General features: G+C 48.0%; 1 protein-coding gene across 12 annotated transcripts in view; it reads left to right on the top strand.

Annotated features, from left to right (window-relative positions):
- Positions 1-19963, top strand: part of Kiaa1217 (KIAA1217 ortholog) — a 674425-nt gene that overhangs the window by 411339 nt on the left and 243123 nt on the right. For 11 of the 12 annotated variants that reach the window (XM_010619810.3, XM_010619812.3, XM_010619809.3 and 8 more), the window contains one exon: positions 6819-7102. The exons of the other annotated variant lie outside the window; for it this stretch is intronic. In XM_010619810.3, coding sequence (XP_010618112.1) covers positions 6819-7102 — 284 coding nt within the window. Of the gene's footprint in view, positions 1-6818; positions 7103-19963 lie in introns of those variants that run through there. 12 annotated transcript variants of the gene reach the window in all.

Here is a 19963-nt window from a genome sequence, read left to right as displayed (position 1 = left end):
GCGTCTCCGCGCGCGCGCGTGCGTGTGTGTGTGTGTGTGTCCGAGCGTCACGGTCGCAGCTGCCGCGGTCCGGGGGTGAAGAAAGCGGAGGGAAACACGCTTGGCTACGTGGAGTTTGTAGCTAAGGGCCAGGCTGGGGCGGAACGAGCTGACGGACACAGACAAGTACAAACAAATGGGCTATGTAGCGTGTTACATGGCAGGTTCCGCGCGCGCGCGTGCGTGTGTGTGTGTGTGTGTCCGAGCGTCACGGTCGCAGCTGCCGCGGTCCGGGGGTGAAGAAAGCGGAGGGAAACACGCTTGGCTACGTGGAGTTTGTAGCTAAGGGCCAGGCTGGGGCGGAACGAGCTGACGGACACAGACAAGTACAAACAAATGGGCTATGTAGCGTGTTACATGGCAGGTGTGCCAGATGTCGCCCGGAACAACCCAGGATTCCCAGAGTCAGATAAAAAGTGGATGAGTTTTTAGAGTCTGTCCCAAATATCGCAGGAGGCGTACGTGTACCGGCAAATTATTAGCTGTGTATCCGCAGTTCAAATTTAACTAGGCATCCTGTATCTTTACCTGACAACCCTATTAGCTGGAAATGAGGCCACCGGGGAAAATGAGGCAGGGGAATAAGGAGTGGGGCTCGGGGTGTAGCTGTTGGTAGGAAAAGATGGAGGATCCAGCCTGTGGGGGAGCAATGAGCAGGCAGAAGGGGAGAAGAATTTGTCCCAGGCCAGTTCTTGGGGCCTGGAACACTGTGGTAAGGACTTAGTTTGCTTTCACAAGCGGCGGGCGGGGGGCCACTGGCACGCTGGACCTGTCTTTTGAGAGGTAACATGGCCTGGTGTTGGTGCTTCCCATGCCATTATTCCAGCTCTCTGGGAGGCTGAGGCAGGAGAATCACAAGTTTGAACCCAGCCTGGGGCAACTTTGTGACTTACACAGACGCTGCATTAGAATGAAAAAGTAAAAAAGGCTGGGGATAACCTTGAGAGTCAAGGCCCTGGGCTCAATCGCCTGAATAAAAGGAAACGTGGATTCTGTATGCAGCCTAACCCAAGCGTGCCGGGGGAAGGGCCAGGGTGGGATGTAAACCAGGCCAGAGACAGTGCTAGTGTGAGTCAGCTGGTGATAAGCAGGTGGAGATAAGAAGACAGATTCCAGATGTATATTGAAGGTAAAGCCAAAGGAATTTGCTAAAAGACTGGATGTGGTATGTAAGAGAAAAAGAGGTCAAAGCTGTCTTCAAAAGTTTTGGTCCGGGTAGCTGGAAGGATGGAGTCGCCATTTGCCTAGTTGGGAAAGCATTTCAAGGGGACAGCGGGAGGGCTTTGTGGTCAGACCGGGGGTGGGGTGCTTACTGATTGCAATGTAGATATCAGGACGGACTGGAGAGTACACAGGACCACCAGAGAAGCCTTCGGATGGATCTGTGCCTGGAAGGAAGGCCAGGTCCTAGAGATGTCCCTGGGGCACTCCAGCATTTAGAGGTTGGATTCGGGGGAAAAATGGCTGAAAAGATTGCTAGAGGAGAGGAAGAATCCAGGGTAGATTTTCAGATCCCACTCTTCTGGTGCACACAGTGGCTTCATTTCCGATTCCCTCAGCTTGGTGACCGGCAGGAGGTGCTGGTCTCTGTCCTGTTTCCGTTTTGCCCAGTTAGAAGTTGATATTCTCAGGGGAGGACCCTGTCTCTTCACCTTGGCACTCCCAGCGCCTAGTGGAGTGTTGGGCTTGCGGAAGGCACTCAGTAAATACAGAAGAGAAGGCTAATGAGTTAGACCAGCCCTGGGACTCTGCGTTCATCGGATCCCCTAGGTGTACAGACCCAGACACTCGTGACAGTGAAAGGGAGCACTCCAAATAACTTCACTGCACGACATTGTGACCCAGTGTGCTTTGGGCACCGTGGGGCGTTGGGTCACCCTGAGAATTGCTCTAATCACGGAAGCTTTCCCGCTCGTAGGGATGAATGACGGTGGGCCTGTGCCACAGAGCCGGCGCTCGGTGGCTGTCAGTGGCATCTGAATCGGACTGCATCCGGGTCCCGTTGAAAGCCGTGGCTCCTTGGTGTGGTCCTAGGGGACATTCACTGCTCACTGCAGCCCTGCGGTCATGAAACCTGTGTGCAGGTGGTCAGGCCTCCTGCTGGCCTCTCGCAGTCCAGTCTGCGCCTGTCATAGGACAGCCTGCCTGAGCAGTGCATAGGCTTTTCTAAAACCTGTCACTTCTGCTGCCTGCCTTGGAAGTGCAAGGTCCCCGCTGCAAAAAACAAAAAACAACACAAAATCAGCCTCTGTTCCCTTGTCTTGTTTTAGTCTCCAAAGCACTCGTCGCTGTGTGACACTGAGATTGAATGTTGTCTGTCTGTCTGTGTAATTATGCTGGCTCCTCTGTAAGGGAAGGGACTTAGGTCTGTGTTGGTCACTGTGTCACCACTCTGTCCCCTAATTCCTTTCGTTGTACAGAATAGGCATGGTGTAAATGTTTGTATGATTGGGTAACTAAATCAATCGATTGATAAATTAACTTTCATCAATAGTTGGCACAGAATGCTTTTGCAGGTAGGGGAAGGGCTGTCTGTTTCGCTCCAGACCAGAAATCCTCCTCACCCCTCACTTCTGTGTTCAAGCTCTTGGGAAGAGGGTAATGGCTTGGGGTCAGCTGTAATCTCTGTGCTATTTTGCATATGGTAATGAGTCTTCTACTATTGCCGAGGGAGCTGGAAAGCAGAGGGACCCCGTGAGCGTCCCACAGAATCGTGTGTCAGTCACGGCAGCTACTGTCCTATCAGCTCTCTGATCGTGGTGGCTTTGCGTGGTCCAGGCTGATTTCTTCCTCCGAGGAGTGTAACAGCCCAGTCTGGGGTATCTCCTGGGGCCACCCGGGGTCCTGTTGCCCCATCACTCTGCTCCACGTAGGCTCCTGCTGAACTCTTTGCATTCACAGAAAGAGAGCACGTGTGGAGGAGTAGTCAGGAGGCCCAGGGACCGGGACTAGAAGTGCCCACGTCACTTCCGCCGCATGCCTGGACCAGGATCCAGGATCGGGACAAGGCCCCGCTGAGGTGGACAGCGCCAGGAAATGCGCCCTCCCTGTGCTGTTGGTGCCTGGGGCACCCGGAGAGGTGGTACAGCCGTGCACAGCAGCAGTTCGTCATGGCATCTCACCAGCCGAAGTCATGCGCAGGGAGGAGGGACACTTTTCCGGAGAGTCTGCAGCCTGCCTAGTCCTGGCCCAGGGTTAATCCACAGCCAGGCTTAGTGTGACTGTGTGTACTGAGCACAAGAGGGACTCTGAGCTCCTCCCAACACCAAAAAAAACCCAAACACAAAGCAGGAAAGCCCCCGCACCGTGGCCTGCTGCCCGTGTGATGCAAGGCCCCTCATTTTTCCCGGCGAGTCAGCTGGTGCAGCCCAAGGAGCCTGGGTGTGCACAGAGGCCGGTGTGGCAGCTCCGCGGTGCCTGGTTCCGCAGTCCTTGCCCCACCGGGGCGGCCGGGCCCAGTGGGGACTCTGACCAGCATCTCCAGCCTTCTGCCTTCCTCCCACTCCTGCTCCAGGCAGGGTTTAAGGGCTTGTTTACCATTTTTGAGCTTCCTTTCTCTTTGCTCTGGGCTCTCCAGAGGCCGGGAGGGGCAGGAGAGGAAACAGGGCTGCTTTTCAGCATCTCCCAAGCCTCGTCCTCTGGCCTCTGCTTCATCGCTTCCTTACGCGGGTTCCCAGAATAGCAAACAGCCAGGCACACCCATATTTAAATGTGAGCACCAAAGCACATTCCAAACAAGAAACAGAATTGTATTCCTGTGCGGAAGGCTTGCACAAGCCACACTGGAGCTTTTCTCTCAGGAGGAGCTGGCCGACGAGGAGTGACAAAGTGTCCTGTGCCTGGCCCCTCTCCTTCGCTTGGAATCCTGCTTTTGCTCCTCAGCTGAAAGACCGTGTCCTCCCCCCAGGGACTCAAATGCCAGAGTCCCCGCTCTTCCCTCGGGTGGAAACGGCTGCTCCACAGAAGGGCGCCTCATGGGGGAGGTTCGGGTGACGGGATGTGTGTGAGGTGGCTTTGTGCGGGGAAAGTGGAACGGGGGCCTGGTGGAGGACGACAGGAGGCTGATGGGCTGATAGAGCACCAGGCAGAGAGGGCTGACAGGAAGGAGAGATGGGGCGGTGCGGGTTGCTGGATGTCCCCACCGGGCATCTTCCAGTCCCATCTGGGACAGGCGCTGCTCGCTGCTTTCCTCCAGGTCACATTAAGACCTGTTAAGCAACGGGAGACACTTTAGAAACATCCACAGGAAAGAGAAGAAATAAAATTGGAAAAGCCATGTAAGGTTGGAGACTTTCCCAGTGAGAAGAGTTAGAACAGGACGAGGACAGAGAGAGTCCAGAAGTTGAGGGCTCTGAGAGGTTAACATTGGGAGGCTGAGGCAGGAGGATCACCATAAGTTCGACGCTAGCCTGGGCTACATAGAAGTCCCTGCCTCAACCCCTCCCTACAAAAAACCCCCAAAAGGTTGACGTGGACAGAAGATAGACAGTGACCTCCAAGACCTTCCATCTAGCCTTCCCAATTTATTTTACAAAAGAAAGTGAAAACCTCTTATGATCTGCAGGGTTGCTGTGCTGGTCAAATGGCCTCTCCTGATGACCCTTGGGTGAAACAGAACAGATCTGGGAGTCAGCCCTGCAGCCAGACAGAATGCCACATCCTGCCCACATCAGGACTTTGTCCTCCCTGAAAACATGCGAGCGTTTGTCCATATGGGTGTGTGCAGGCGTCTGTCTGTGTTACGTCCCTGTGAAGAAATCACACGAGTCTTTCCAGAGACTCGGTTCTGACCGTTAACACAGCTGCCCCAGATAGTTTTTAAAAAGGTGTAAAAAGTAATCTTTTAAAAAACCCACTTAAAAGTCAATAGTGTTACATCAGGTATGCAACAGTTTTGGTTAACACAGGTGGGGTGCACATGCTCAGAAGGTAAAGCCAGGCATCTCGAGATTGCGCGTGTATTTATCAAGCTGAAACGTGGCCTGTTCAGCATGTAGTACCCTCCCTCCCTCCCTCCCTTTTGTCCATGCTGAGTGTCCAGCCCAGGGCCTTGCACATCAGCCCCAGGCCTGTGTCTACCTTTCTTTAGTAGATCCTGTTGCTTCGATATTATTAGGGAAGAGGCCCTAAATAAGGTAACTACCCGAGTGTAAGTTTTGGAAGGGTACCCAGATATCCTTCTTTTAACTAGTGTTCAGTCTTCTCCCCTTTTGCATTTTCTGCTGGAACTAATGAAAAGTAGAAGGGCTGGCTAATTTGGCTGTGTGTGTTCCTTCCCTTCCCTCGGCAATGTCTGATGGAGATGCTATAATTAGCAGTGTAATGCGAAGTGGAGGGAGGCTAGGAGAACTGTTCCTAGCACGCATACCGAGCTCTGGAAGACTGGAACAGGGAAAGCAGCCTGAGATTAACGTATTTTCTGTGCCTGACCAAAGGGAGTCTGTGCCTAAACACTGTATGCAGGTGTTTCTGGGTGGAGAAGAGGGACGCTGTTGGCAGTGCTGCTTTTAGGGACTGGTTTATACCTCAGCTCTGGGCACCCGTCATTTTACATCACTGCTGTGAAGGTTGGGCTCTCTGTTTCTCTGAGATACGGATGAGCAGAACTCTCAAATATGGAATCTGTTCTTGTGCATTTAATTTAAAGATCAATTATTGACAAACTGCTACTGCAAATTTTTAAAATGTAGACTATATTTAAAGGACTTAGAGGTAGGAAGGCTCTTGCCTCTTGGCATTGCTAAAGCTAATGCAACCCTTCTATTTTTATCAATGAAGAAAACAAGACAGGGAGATCCAGTTGTTCGTTCTCAACCTAGGAGAAAAGCCAGGGTTCACAAGACCCAGTCTCAGGCTTTTCTGTGGAATTCAGAGGACAGGGACGTTTTATTTTGCCTGTGTCTCTAAGACTGCAAAAGAACTGTTTCCCATAAGGAAAACTGGGCTTTGTGATGAGAAACCCAGCCGGCTCCTTAGGTGTTTATGAGTGATCTGTACTTTCCCTGATCTGGCTTTTGAAAGAGCTCGTTCCTTTTCCTAGTTAACTGGAGCGCTCCTACCGGAAAGCCTGTCTGTCTCCCCTTCTCCAGCCCCTGAGAGTGAACGGAGCGGGGTGGTGTCACCTGTACTTCCGGTGCCTGAGCATTGGCCTTGTGAGTCTTAGTCCATCTCTTCTCGAGAGAAACCAACATTTGCCTTAACGGCCAGCTTGGAGCTGAACCCGACTATCTGAGCCGTGGCTATCACAAGGCACTGTATGTCTTCCTTTGTGTGTTTCAGATAAAGGCCCCTTCAAGTAAGGTGTGCTTAAACCTTTACTTTTCAACCCTTGATTATTCTGGTAATTTTCTTCCTGTTTGCCCGCCTTATGCTAATGAGAGAAGTAGAACTTGCACGTGGTTGAAATCTGTCCGTGGTTATATGACTTCTGTGTCGGGTAACAGCTATTTTTGTTCTTGGTGATGAAACACATATTTCAGAAACTGTCTTCAGAACACACAAATTTTTTAAACCCTATTATTTCTGTAATTAAAAATATAGAAATAACCTGAGTCGCTGGCTCTGACTGTGCTGTAGTTTGTAGACCGAGGTGAGGGGTGTCCATTTTTCCCTCCTTGCTGCAAAAAAAAAGAAAAAGGAAAGAAAGGAAGAAAGTGAAGAAAAGGGGCCTGCTGAGTTACACTGCTGTGTTAACAACGGCCGCACAGCCTCTTGGTGCTCTGTAGTGAGATTTCCTGTGGGAAATGGTTCATTGGGAACTGTATTTTTTCGTCTTGCAGAACAAGGGAAAGGCAATCTGCAGGTAACATCCTTGGAAGATGCAGAATCCCGCAGGACCAAGGAGCGCCTTGCTAATGGGAGCAGCCGCGCCTCGGGCTCCAAGGCGTCCCGAAATATCCTGAGGAGACACACCCTAGGTGGGCCCCGAAGTTCCAGAGAAATCCTGGGAATGCAGGCCTCTGAGATGGACAGGAAGAGAGAAGCTTTCCTGGAGCACCTGAAACAGAAATACCCGCACCACGCCACAGCAATCATGGGCCACCAGGAGAGGCTGAGAGACCAGGTACAGGGTGCCCCTCTCTCTCCTTGGGTAGCTCGTTGCTTCTACTCTTCTTCCTTTGCTTTCTGCCTCCCCATAGTGGAAATTGAACCCAGGAAACTCTGAGCTACATCTTCAGCCCCTTGCCCCCCACTTGATTTTGATACAGGATCTCGCTAAGTTGCCTAGGTGGGTGCCACGCTCAGTCCTCCTGCCTCGGCCTTCCTAGTAGCTGATATTTTGGGTGTGTGCCACTGCACCCAGCTGGGTCATTTTTCAGTGAGTGTGAGGAAAAGCAAAAGAACCCTTAGTTTGAAGGTAGAAAAAAATAGTTCGGTGGACTATGTCTGCCACAGTGTTCCAAATCTCTTTTCCAGCCTGCCTGGAGAAAAGGTTTCCTGTGCGCGCACAGGTCCTCTTTCCCAGCACAGCAAGAGAGCAAGAGGCCGGAGGGGAAGGGCCCAGAGAACGTGTCCCCCCACCCCAGGACAGGCCATGTTCCCCCGGCCGCAAGTACATGCAGAGCGCAGGAAAAGCAGGGATTATTTCACTGTGGCACCAACTTGAACGCACCCGCTAAGCGCTGAGCACTGAGCACAGGGAGGGAAGGAGTAAATGAACACACAAATCCACGAATGGCATTGACTGAGCAAAACATAGCTTGGAAGGGGAGGCGTGAGAAAGCCCTTTCCCTAAAGCTGTCTTTAGGCTTTTGTTTCTGCGCTCTCTCTGTAATCACAGACGGTTTCCTTGTGCGCCCTTGCTTTCTGCTGTCTTTAGCTACCTGTTTTCTCTGGTTATCTTGACAGCCCCACGGATGCCACCCAACTGTGGCTTGGAGTGGCTCTGTTTCTTGGCTGCATGCCATTACTTCTTAGTGGACACAACAGGTTTGGGGGTCACAGGAGAACGCGCCTTTCTCCCTAGACCTCACTGGCGTGTTACCAGATCGGCCTTTGAGTGTGGAGTAGGTGGACCGGGAGAGCACTTAGCCAGTTCGCGCCTGGGTGGGAAGGGAGATGGGGGTGGCCTGTGACGTCCACACCCTCAGAGAGACAAGCTTGGGCCTTTGCCCTGCCTTCCTGGAGTCGGTGCCGACCTCCTGACTCACTCAGCTTTTGATTTTCTTTGGAAAACAGATCAGCGTCGGCCTGTAGATTTTGCTCTAATTTTCCCCCTGTAAGGAGAGAAACCCTCTCCTCCAAGGGAATCGTTGTCAGAATGCTTTCAGATGGGAGCCGCGTTTTATGCTTTCTGATCTACTCTGCTGAGTAGACTCGGAAAAGGAGATAGGAAAAGGAGCCCTGACCCATGTGAGGACGGGCTGTGAGTCACTCTTCAGTAATTAAGAAAAGAAAGGCCATCTTTTCACTGTAGCGTGCATAGAAAATATGTCTATTTTCTGTTGATAGTAGAGCAGTTGTGCACTGAAATAACGGGGTCTGTGCTTGTTTTCCTGTCATTTTTGGGGAGTATTTGGGAGTGCTTTACCCAAAGCTGTTCAGATCGAGGAAGCAGAAGCTCGGAGAAAGGACAGTGACACTGTTTACTAAAAAAGACTTTAGGATTTGAGTTCAGAATCCTTATTCAGCTATCTCAGAGAAGTTGAAGGTAAAAGTTTGCAAGTTTCGTGTGGCCTGGGTAAGGAGCATGCTAGAGGGCATCACAGAAACCGTGATAAGGTTAAAAAAGACTTTCAAAAGTGTGCTGCGTGGCAGGGGAAAACATTTTTCTTTCAAGCTTAAAATGTATTAATGTTCCTGAGAAATCGCTGTCAGAAGTGGTATCCTCTCCTTGTCCGAAATACTTCAGTTGTTCTATTTGCGACCTCCTAATTATTGCCACTGCTCTGATGATGGTGGCTTTGACTGAAACTGTTGCAACAGGAAGCAGTCGTGATCAGAAGGTCGCAAGAAGCGTGTGGCAGCAGATGAGAGGGGACGGGAGCACGGGTGGCAGCTTTCCCTCTCTGATCCCTCCTTACATGCCCATCCCGTGGCTGTCCCACAGGCTGAGTGAATGATCCCTTCCGTCTCCCTGCCTGTCTCAGTCCACGGCATCAAGCCAGTGTGCGGAGACTTCGAGGTCCAAATCCGCGTACACAGTTCAGTCTGTGGCTGTACTTTCATAAGCAAACCCCAGCTAACGTTGCACACACGGGAGATGGGCTCGGGAAGGGTTACGAAGTTCCACACACACTCCCTCATCTTCTGTCTTTTTTTCCACTCTTTGTCTGCTACCCTGTGCCCCTTTTTCTGTCCTTCCCTTTGTGACACTGCTGTTCTCCCGTGAGTTTCTGACCAGGAATCGTTCCTGGCCTCCTTTGGAGGAAGATCGCACGACCTACCAAGGAGGAAGTCCGGTAACGCAGCTGCGGTGTGCTGAGTACCAGACATCCCTCTGCTGACTCTGCCGGTGGCTGTTGTAGCTGTCTCTCACTCCTTCCACTTTCCTCCCCTTTTAATTATGCAGGCCAGTCCTACTCTGGCTGCCTTGGCTGGGCTGGGCTCTCCAGGTACTGGTTGGAATCCAGCCTTCACCGTATGCTAATTGGGAGATTTGGAGCTAATGACTTACCTTTCTCATCTGGGTTCCCGCCTTTATCAAAGGCCAGTAGTATCTGCACCCTAAAGTGCCGATCCAGAGGCTAGTAGAACCTCCCCCGCTTTCAGAGGCAGCTCTGAGCCTCACACTGTTCTGGTTTGTGCTGCCCAGCTGAGGGGCCACAGCTCATTTCAAAATTAGTGTCTGAAGTCATTTCACTTTTCCAATCAGCAAGTATCTGAACACTCGAAGTGGTTGTTTTCCCCATTGTCGGAAAATAATTTTAATATCTTTACGAAGTTTATGGTTTTTATTAAAAGCCTCAAACTTAGATTTCATTCATTTATTTATCCCATGCATATTTACTTCACAAATACTATGCTACAGGCTCGTGAGGGGTACAAACTACAAGACGTGGGCCTATTTTCAAGTCAGTAAAAGAAATAGTTGTTTACAAAGATGTACATTCGTGAAGCAGCCATGTAGCATGATTTATCTTCATGATCTAGCCCAAATCACCTTCGGAATTGGTCCAAACATATCGTGGTACTTGTATTATGGAAACCAACTGTGCCTGTATTACAGTATCACGATGCATCCTATGTCCTTGTGTTTCTTTATTCCACCCGGAATGAGCTGTTGGTGGGAAGGAACCGTGTTTTAATCACGGGGTTTGTAACCCCGTATTTAGGGGATGGATTGCATAATGTAGATTAGAAATGGTCACGATATGTACAGTACTAGATGCAGGAACGAGCCAGTATTTCTAGTATAATTAGAATGTGATAAGTGCTGTCAATAAAAAGGAGTACAGTCCCAGAAATAAACGGTCGATTGCCATTTGGGCAGACATCAAAATGCCTGGGAACCTAAGAATGTCATTTCCCAAAAGTGTCATTTCCCTGGCATCACGAAGCGAACATTTGGAGAAAGGTCTGGACTTCTTTCCATTTGAACTCACCTTGCTTCTTCCTGTTCACTGTGTCTAAAAGCTGGTAACAGAATATGTCCATCATGTTGGGTCAAGCAATAGCAACAGAGACATAAACTTGACTTCCTTTGGCTCCGTACTTTCTTTTGTAAATGGTAAATCTTATTCAATTCCAGAGAACATGAAATAACCATAAAAAGAAGATGTCTGTGTAGATTTTTATGCTGGCAAAATATTGCTTCATTGAAATAGCCCCGACCGAGTTCAGAAAGGTTTGTAGTTCAGGAGTGCCTCCATTCGTGGTCATTGTACAACTATGAAATTGACAAATTTATCTTCTTTTGCATCTTCACTAATAAACAGACGCTCAGCTGGCCTTTCTGCAGCAGAGAGCAACGTCCCACTCCTGTGCTCAGAAATCTTTCTGAAACTAGGGTTTTCAGTATTTTTTTCTTGTTTATCCATACCTTCACTATTTCACTGACTCCGTGGATTGCACCTGCTTTGTGACCACAATTAGTGTACACATAATACACTTAGAGCTGAAAAAAATGGAATGGGTTCTCCAGTTCAATACAAAGAGTGGTGCCACCGCCTGCCTCACAAGTGCAGGGACCCAAGTTTGATCCCCAGGACCAAGGGGGAAAAAAAAGGAAAGAGCCAGATATGCCCCTTTTACAGTAACTTCAGGGTAGGCAAAACTGAGGAGATGTATACAGGAACAACAGGACTCTCTGAAATACGGTGGATCGGGCAGAGGCCCCACCCAGTCTTCCGCAGTTGCTAGGTGCCCCTTAGACCTCTTCACCACCCCTCAAATATCCAGTGCGCCCCCTCCCATCCCCTGCATTTCTGGGGAACAACACCCATCCCTTTGTCGGAGCTGCCTCAGTCTCCTGTTTGCCATTTTCTGCCACAGTCCGGCTCCTCTGGTGTGGAGATGCAGTTATGCTGACAACTCAGAATAAGAAAATGTCTACGAGTCTGTTTGTTGACGGACATCCTGAGTTGTAATTCCTCCTTCTCCTCAAACAACCTCTGAACAGCTTTATTCACTGTTTGAAGAACTGTCCTGCGAAAATTGGAACGGGTATCTTTGCTTCAACCTCAATTGTGTGTTCCCTGACTGACTTCCTTTTCAGAGATATATAGACGTGGCCTTATGGAGAGCCGTGGAAAATCAAAGACAGAGAGCAGGGAAAGTTTTCGTTACCTTTGAATCAGAAGGGCAGATCTCAAGAAGCAAATTCTCTTTACAGTTGGTAAAGTTATTTTGATGCCTGTTCATGTAAGACTCACAGCAAACCACAAAAAGTATTAAGACAAAGAAGATAACGACCCCGCCCTCTTGAAAGAAGCAAGGAGGGAGTCTGGACCTGGGCTGTGGCTTTGGAGATTCCCAGCGCACTCAGAGGAGGCTGAGGAAGGAAAGTTGCGGTAGGAGTGATTGCCGCCAACAACTTCTAAGGCTGTGACTCTCCTCCGAATGGAGGAAGCTTCCCGGATGAAAAGCAGGGTGAGTGCAAGAGAAAGGCAGCGATTATTAGACCACAACACTTTGATTGCAGCAAGCCTACGACTTAAGGGCTGTGCTGGGAGCTGTGCAGACCACAGATGCTACAGACGGAGCATGAGGGTGACACGCTTTTGGGACAAGCAAGTGCTGTGCCGTATTTCTTTAAAGACACTGCATGTCACCAACCAGTGCGTGCAGGTTTCCTTTGCTCATTCTTCCTTCTGTATCTATTTTTCAGTAGCCAGTTGGTCCCATTCAAATACAAATTATAAGAAGAAAGGAGCTGATAGTAGGTGCATACAGTAAAATTGATGTATCGGTCCGCTTTATCCAGATATGCTGTATAACAAATAAGCCTTGGATTATGTTGTAATATGACACAGGAAATTGTATTTCTCACACACATAAAGGCTGTTATTGCCCAGGCAGGTCTCCAGAGAAGCTGTGCATGCAGTGACTTAATAATTCTGGCTAGTGCCATCCTGTGATGACTGTCAGTAGAGGCAAGATTTAATGGTGACTCTGGGAGTGGCTGAAGTGTCAGCCCGCCACATGGATCTGTCTTTCAGAATTTGGAGAAGAAAAGGAATTTGGGCACGAAAGAAGCAGTGGCATAAATAGTGGCGAGTAAGTGAGAAAGACGATCATGGGGAAGTGTGCTTTTGCTGGAGAATGCCAGTGAATAGAGCACCACGGTGTCATAACAGAACCGTACGTTTCTGTAGAGAATTGGTGCTAGTGCGAGTGTGCTTAGTGAAATGCTGGAGCCCTGAGATGCAAAAAATAGGATAGTATCAAAAGACTCCATATTAAAAAGCTTTTTTGTCCTCAGAGAAATGTGCACACCATACTGTGTGTGGTCAGCAGCATCTGAACTTGGATATGATGAAAAACAGTAGTAAAAATGTGACAGGAAAGATCAGACTGACATCAGGAGAGAAGGACTCACATTCTGAACTGTGACTTGAAGGTTGTGGGCCAGGCCCTTGCCTCGCAAGTGTGAAGGCCTGGACTCAATTCCTAGCGCCATAAGGAAGCAGAAAACGGTTATGGAACAACATTCGGAAGGTCCGTTTAAATAGCGGGACATCTCGTGGCGGAGACTCAGTGATTGAAAAGACAGAGTTCACAGTTTGCAGTTGTACTTGCAGAATTGATTCCCATTTGTCCCTGATCATGCAGAGTACAGGAAAAACAGCAAAGGAATGCTAAATTGGGAACGTTCCTACAGTGTGGCTTTTGATCCGTGTTTCATTGGGCACTGCCCACCTCCATGTTAGCTTTCATTTCAATTAGTGCTGGAGTTCGAACGAGAGAGTGCATCGTGAGGGACCTGCTGTATTAGGTGGAGGTCTGTAAACATCAAAGGAAGTTCTACTGGGAAAACTGTTAAGGAGTATGCGGGAGTGAGTAGAAAAGTAATGGGGAGACAAGGGCCGCAGTACCCCGATCCACGACAGGAGACATCTGGGGAAGACTATCAGCAAAACCTGGAGAAAATTGCTGCCAAATTAGATGCAGATTTTCCGTATTGAAGGATCTAAAAAGGACCACTGTGATTCAGCCCGGTACCTAGATGCAGAATTCATAGTGAAAATGTCTAAATTGCCCTTCTCCTCTTTGCTGATCAAGGTAATTTCTTTGCTGTGTATTCACGGTTCGTTCTGCAGGTGTGTTCTTGGATTAGTTCAGTCAAATGGTTATTTATCATGGATCTGCACAGTGAGCTTAGCTTCAGACTTTACATAACAAGCACAAAAACCAAAATGTGCCCTACAAAGGGTTATGCCTTTTCCAGATGAGCCTGAACTTCTGGTCCACCGTAACGGAGTTCAGATATTTACCGGGACACCTTTAGCTTTGGTGAGTCGTTCTGCTTCCCCAAGGCTTTTCCTGAACAGTAGAAGGAGATAGACAGTCGTGTCATGTGGGGATTAGATGAGGTCATGCATCTGCAGCTGCAACTGTCCTCCTCATGGAGCGGAAGGTATTCTGGCTGGAAAAATCAAGGCCGTGGCAACCTGGACGTTCTGAAACTGCAAGTCCCACATTGCAGTGATCTAGACCAGCAGTGTATAAAAATATGTTCCCCAGATTCCTAGGGCATTAATGGCTATTTGAAGAATAAGGAGAAAAATTTCAAACTGGGGGGAAGTTCTTGGTCGACCAAAGTGAAGTGAGTTTCTGTACTGCAGGCCTGGTGGGATCTTGGAACACGGAACATGCTAATAGACATTGTGAGTGAATCTCTCAGGTGAAGATGTGTGGGCAGGTGGATGAGGACTGAAACAGTCACTGCTGGGTCTGGGAGTGCAGCTCCGTGGTAGAGGATTTACCTAGCGTGTGTGAGGCGCTGAGTTTGATCCCTAATGGAAGGGAAGGAAAAGGAGAGGAGAGGAGAGGAAGAGAGGGACGAGGAAGGAGGGAGAAGGAGGGAAGCGGTGGGAAAAAGAAATATTCGGTGCTTACTAAATCTGTTTGACCCACAGAATTATTGTTTTAGGGGCTCCTGTGTTATGGGGCACGCATTAGGAAATGGTAATATGCACCTCCCAGCCTTGCTAGAGCTCAAAGCAATGAGAGAGCAGGAAGAAGGAAACACTTCCACCTGAAGGCCAGAATTTGAATCGAGTTACTTTGAATGAGAGAGGGCCTTTAGGCTCAAAACTTCTTTCCAAATGGTTTCTATTTCCCTGGTGCCCAGTGTTTCATAGGTATTTGAACATATCTGGGGAAGGGTCCCAACAGATTACGACTGGGACGAACAGGATGGAGGATCAGGAGCATCCTGGTTGAGGAGGGGGAAAAGGACGGATGAACCTGGGACAGGACAGAATGCAGGTGACTCCCTTGTGACTCGTGGGTGGTCCAGTGTGAGGCGGACATGGCCTCTGGGGAAGAGGAGGTGAGTGGCTTCCAGGAGGGGGAAGGCAGGTTGTGTTGAGTCCCGAACGCCAGGAGAGAGTGGGCCAGCAGACACGGGGCACTGCTGATGATGGACGTGGAGTAAAAGCACAGTTTAAACACGAGCTTCTCGGGGCTGCCTGGCAAGGATGAGAAGAGCCCCGGCGCTGGTGTGGAAGCTGGCATGGTGTGCAGACTCCCAGCAGTAAGGCCCAGCCCCTGGCTGTGGACCGGATCGCGTACCAGAGTCACGTGGTGGACTGGATATTTGGAAGAAAACGAGCAGCATCGTCATGGCTTGAGAAGGATGAAGGTGTGAAAAGGCTGTTGCAGATATAGCAGTAAGAGAGGCTCAACAGGGCACCGGAGACCCGGGTTCTGCACTCGCTCCGGCGTCTGCTCTGCTGGACCTTCCCGTGTCACCCGGTCTCCATGTCACCCGTCCACGATGTGTGGAAACACTGGAAACCTAGACAGCTGCGAAGTGCCATCGGCTGCTAATGACTCCACTGTGTCTGCTCTTAGGATCTGATGATGGGGGTGGAGTTCGGGGGAAAGGATCCAGCCTGGAGCTTAGCAGATTTTTTAACTGTAGTGTCTTCCTTTCGCGGTGGTCTCCGCCTCGCCCTGCGCAGTCCTGCCATAGCCCTGTCTTGCTCTGCTGCCCTGCATTGTCATCCCAGCTTCTCTGTCTTCTTGACTCTCTTTATTCATCTTCCTTTCAATCCCCTACTTTGTGGGGTTCACCCCTGCCTCTCTCCCCACCTTCCTTCATTTCCTTCATGATACTTAGAATTGAACCCCGTGTCTTTACTCTGAGCAACACCCCCAGCCAGCCATTCTTAGTTTTTAATTCGGAGACAGAATCTTACAGAGTCACCCAGGCTGGCCTCAGACTTGTGGTCCTTCTGCCTCAGCCTCCTTCTCAGTAGCTGGGGACACGGGCATGTGCCACCGCGCCCAGCTCAGCCCAGTCTGTGGTCTTCAAGGTGTCGCCGCAGAGTCTGCACAGGGTGAAGATGAAATGTGAGCAGTGTTGAGTGTGTGTGGAGCGTCAGATGAAGCTTTGAACTGTGGGGCAGATTTTGATAAAGTGCCGAAGAGTAACGCAATGGGATGCAGTACCAAGAGGCTTTGTGTTGAGCCGCACTGGCACCAAGAAAGTATTTTTGGACTTGTGGAATGTGCAGTGACTTTGCTTCATGAGCATTTGCTAGCGTTGCTCCTGGGCCTGTTCTACTCCAGTAGCACCAAATGCTAGGTGACCGTAGGTGGTGCGCATTTGGGGGAAACGAATGGCTTGTGTGGTAGGGAACTGGGAAGGGGATGTTACCAGAGCCCCTGCAGTGCGTCCTGGTCTCCTGTGAGCCACAACAACACAAGCCAAATTCACGAATAAAGACAGGAAATGAGACTTAAAGAAGAGTTAGCTTTAGACCTAATCAGTGATGCTCTGGGCAGCAAAGACGAAGGGACCCCAGCGAGCCACACCTTCAGGACATTGGGAGGAACAGATGACTCAGGGAAGCTGCGGTAATCCTAGGACAATGCGGAATCTGTGTAGACGAGGATCTTATGTTGATGATGGTCTCATGTTGATTAGGACAGCAAGATGAACAGACACAGGGCCAGGGATTTGGCCCACTGGTTCTGTCGCCTGCCTGGCAAGCACAAGGGCCCAAGTTCCATCCCCGGTACCCCCAACAAAAAATGAGCAAAGATACAACAGTAGGTGGGATGAATCAAGAAGATAAGGAACTTGCCCCTCTCCAGGTGAGACGTGTCTACTCAGGTTCTGAAAGATCCAGGATGTCTTCAGCCAATGGAATCCTGCCCTTGAGCAGCACAGTGTCACAGGACATTGAGGCCTTGGCTGTGACCCGAGGCACGCTGGAGTTATGCTGCGCATGTCACAGGCAGTGAGTAGGCGGAAGAGTAGTCCTGATCATAATTTAATGATGAAATGATTTTCCCCAAAAATTGTGGAGAACTTCTCCTGACATTGTGTGTGTAATAATTATGGCTCAGTCCATATTTTATGTCTACCTCCATTGTCTCTTCCATTTCTTTCTTTTTTTTTTTTTAATTTGTTATTAGGACATGTTTGCAGTACATAATGATTACATTCTTCGTGGGGAGTTGGTGCGTGTACTTAACTTCTTAATGTCCCCATCCTCTCTCCCCCCTCTCCACCTCTTGTTCCTCTTCACATTTTCAAAAGATTTATTTCCCTCTTTCCTATTATCTTTTATTTTGTTCTTTATTTATACTTTGGGTTTCTTCTATAAGAGAAAGCATGCAATATTTAAGGTTTTGTGTCTAATTTATTTCACTTAACATTATTAATCTCAAGATGCATCTGTTTTCCAACAGATGACTCAAATTTATCCATCTTCACCAGGCGTGGTGGCGCACACCTGTCATCCCAGCACTCGGGAGGCTGCGGCAGGAGCTTGGGAGGCTGTGAGTTCAAGACCAGCCTGGGCTACACAGTGAGTTCCAGGACAGTCTGAACTACATAGTGAGACCCTGTCAGAAAAAAAAACAAAAACAAATTATCTGTCTTTACAGCAGAGTAGTACTCCATTGTGTATAAATACATTTTCTTTATCCATTTATCTGTTGATGGACACATAGTCTATTTCCAAGATTTAGCTTTATGAGTCGTGCTGCTGTAAACATGATATGCATAATACAATGTCTTTAACTCTTTTGGGAAGATACCTAGAAGGAAAATAGCTGGGTCAGATGGAATTCCTAATGTTACTTTTTGAGGAATTGTCATACTGATTTGCATATTGGTTGTACTAGCTTATACCAACAACATAGAACAGTTTCTTTTTTCCTGCAACCTCACCAGCATTTGTTGTTATTTGATTTCTTGAGGATAGATAGCCATTCTTTTTAAAGTAAGATGGAATCTCAGTGCTGTTTTAATTTGCATTTCTGTGACAGCCAGAGATACTGAACATTTTTTCATGTATTTATTGGCCGTTTGTACTTCTTCTAAGAAGTGTCTGTTCATCTCAGTTACCTCCCACCGATTTTTTTGGTACGGGGGATGGAATCCAGGTCCTTGTGCTTGCCAGACAGGCAGTGGAACCACTGGGCTAAATCCCTGGCCCTTAGTTGCCCATTTTTTTGACCAGGTCTTTTATTTGGGGGGTGTCTAATTTTGTTTTAAGTTCTTTGTATATGCTAGGTGTCAGTCTTCTGTCCAAGGAATAGCTGGTAAAATTTTTTCTCCATTCTGTAGCTTGTCTCTTCACTCTGTTGTTTGTTTCCTTTACTGTGCAAAAGCATTTTAATTTGATATAATTCCATTTGTTGATTCTTGATGTTATTTCTCTTCTGGTTGTTTTGAGACAGGGTCTTTCGCTATAGTCTAGGCCAACTGTGGTCTCACTGTGTAGCCCATGCTGGCCTCAAACTCTTGATCCTCCTGCCTCAGCCTCCCTAATGCTAGAATTACAGGTGTGTGCCATCATGCCTGGCTTGTTTCTTTCTTTGGGTTTTAAACATTTCAACTGAACCAGAGTATTCCCCTTTGTGAAAGCATGATGAATATAAAAGCATGAGAATTATTGTGTGTTCAAGTCTAGCATGGACCTCTGCCATTTTCATGATTCTTTCACCTTTTTTTATAGAAAACCTTCATGATTCTTTCTCCTTTTACTCCAGAAAACCCCTGCTGCCCTTCCAGTTAATACCAAGAATTTAGGGCAAGATAGGCTCTGAGAGAGCAGATATTATCGTACTGTCCTCTCATGTCTGTGTTTTAGTAATATTTTTCAAAGAGTCAGCTTATGTTTACTCTGTCGAGATTGTTGTCTATCTCATTAGCTTTTTTCTTAATTTCCTTTTTAGCTTTTTTTAGTTATCTTTTATAATTTCTTTAAATGAGCATTAATTTTATTTTTAATGTTTCTCTTTTAATACTGAAGGCATTTAAAGGCATGCAGATCTTGACAATTGCACGGATTATGTCCTGCAGTGTTTTGGGAAATATTTTCTGTTTAATGCTTTAAACAGTTGAAAAGTTGAAACTTTCCATTTGTGTTTTGTGCCTTAAGGGTTGACTGAGTGAAAATATTTAATTTCCGAGTAATTGAGATTATTGTTTATTTATAATTCTCCTGGATGTAGTCAGAGGATGCAGTTTATAAAATTTTTTGCTGTTGCAACTGTCTTCTTTGAGGCAGGGTCTCGCGCTGTATCCTCGGCTGGCCTTGAACTCACTGTGTAGCCCGAAGTGACTTTGAACGCACTACGATCCTCCTGCCTCAGCTTTGTGAGTGCTGAGATTACAGGCGTGTGCCACCACCCATGGAAAATTGTATTTAAATTCTGTGTAGGGATTTGTTTAGGTATTTTTTCTCACTGTGCATTGTGCTCACCCCTGTATTCCCAGCACTTGGGAGGCTGAAGCAGAAGGATCCCAAGTGTGAGGTCAGCCTGGGCTGCACAGCAAAACCCCACCTCAAAAGCAACACAAAGCTAAACAAAAACCTTTTGTTCTTTTGAAGAGTCAGATACTAATGGATGTTTGTAAATGTCCATACAGACATAGAAAATTATCTCTGTGGATTTATTATTTATAGATATATATGTACATGCCAACTCTGTGGCTTGTATTTTTCATTCCTTCTCAGTGCGCATTTTATTTTTCTAATCCTAAATGAAGTTAGGTCTCCTCCTATAATTTTACTTTCATCATGTGCTTGCATGCCTAGGAGTTTTTGCTTTTGAGTTTTTTCTTTGCTCGTTGTTTGTTGCAAATTTGTCATAATCATACCTCTCCACAGACCGTCTTCTGACATTAGGGATTATTAGCTGTTCTTACCTTACTGCTTTCGAGCTGTGGAAGTATCTCGGTGGTAGAGTACGTGCTTAGCCTGTCTGAGGGCCCTGGATTCCATCCTCGGCACCAATCTATATTTATATGTGCATGTGTATTACACACACACACACACATTGTGTATTTGCATAG

Source organism: Fukomys damarensis, unplaced genomic scaffold (assembly GCF_012274545.1).
Source record: "Fukomys damarensis isolate Sample0158 unplaced genomic scaffold, DMR_v1.0_HiC HiC_scaffold_37, whole genome shotgun sequence".
Taxonomy (NCBI): Eukaryota; Metazoa; Chordata; class Mammalia; order Rodentia; family Bathyergidae; genus Fukomys; species Fukomys damarensis.
This window is presented reverse-complemented; position numbering and strand designations above follow the sequence as displayed.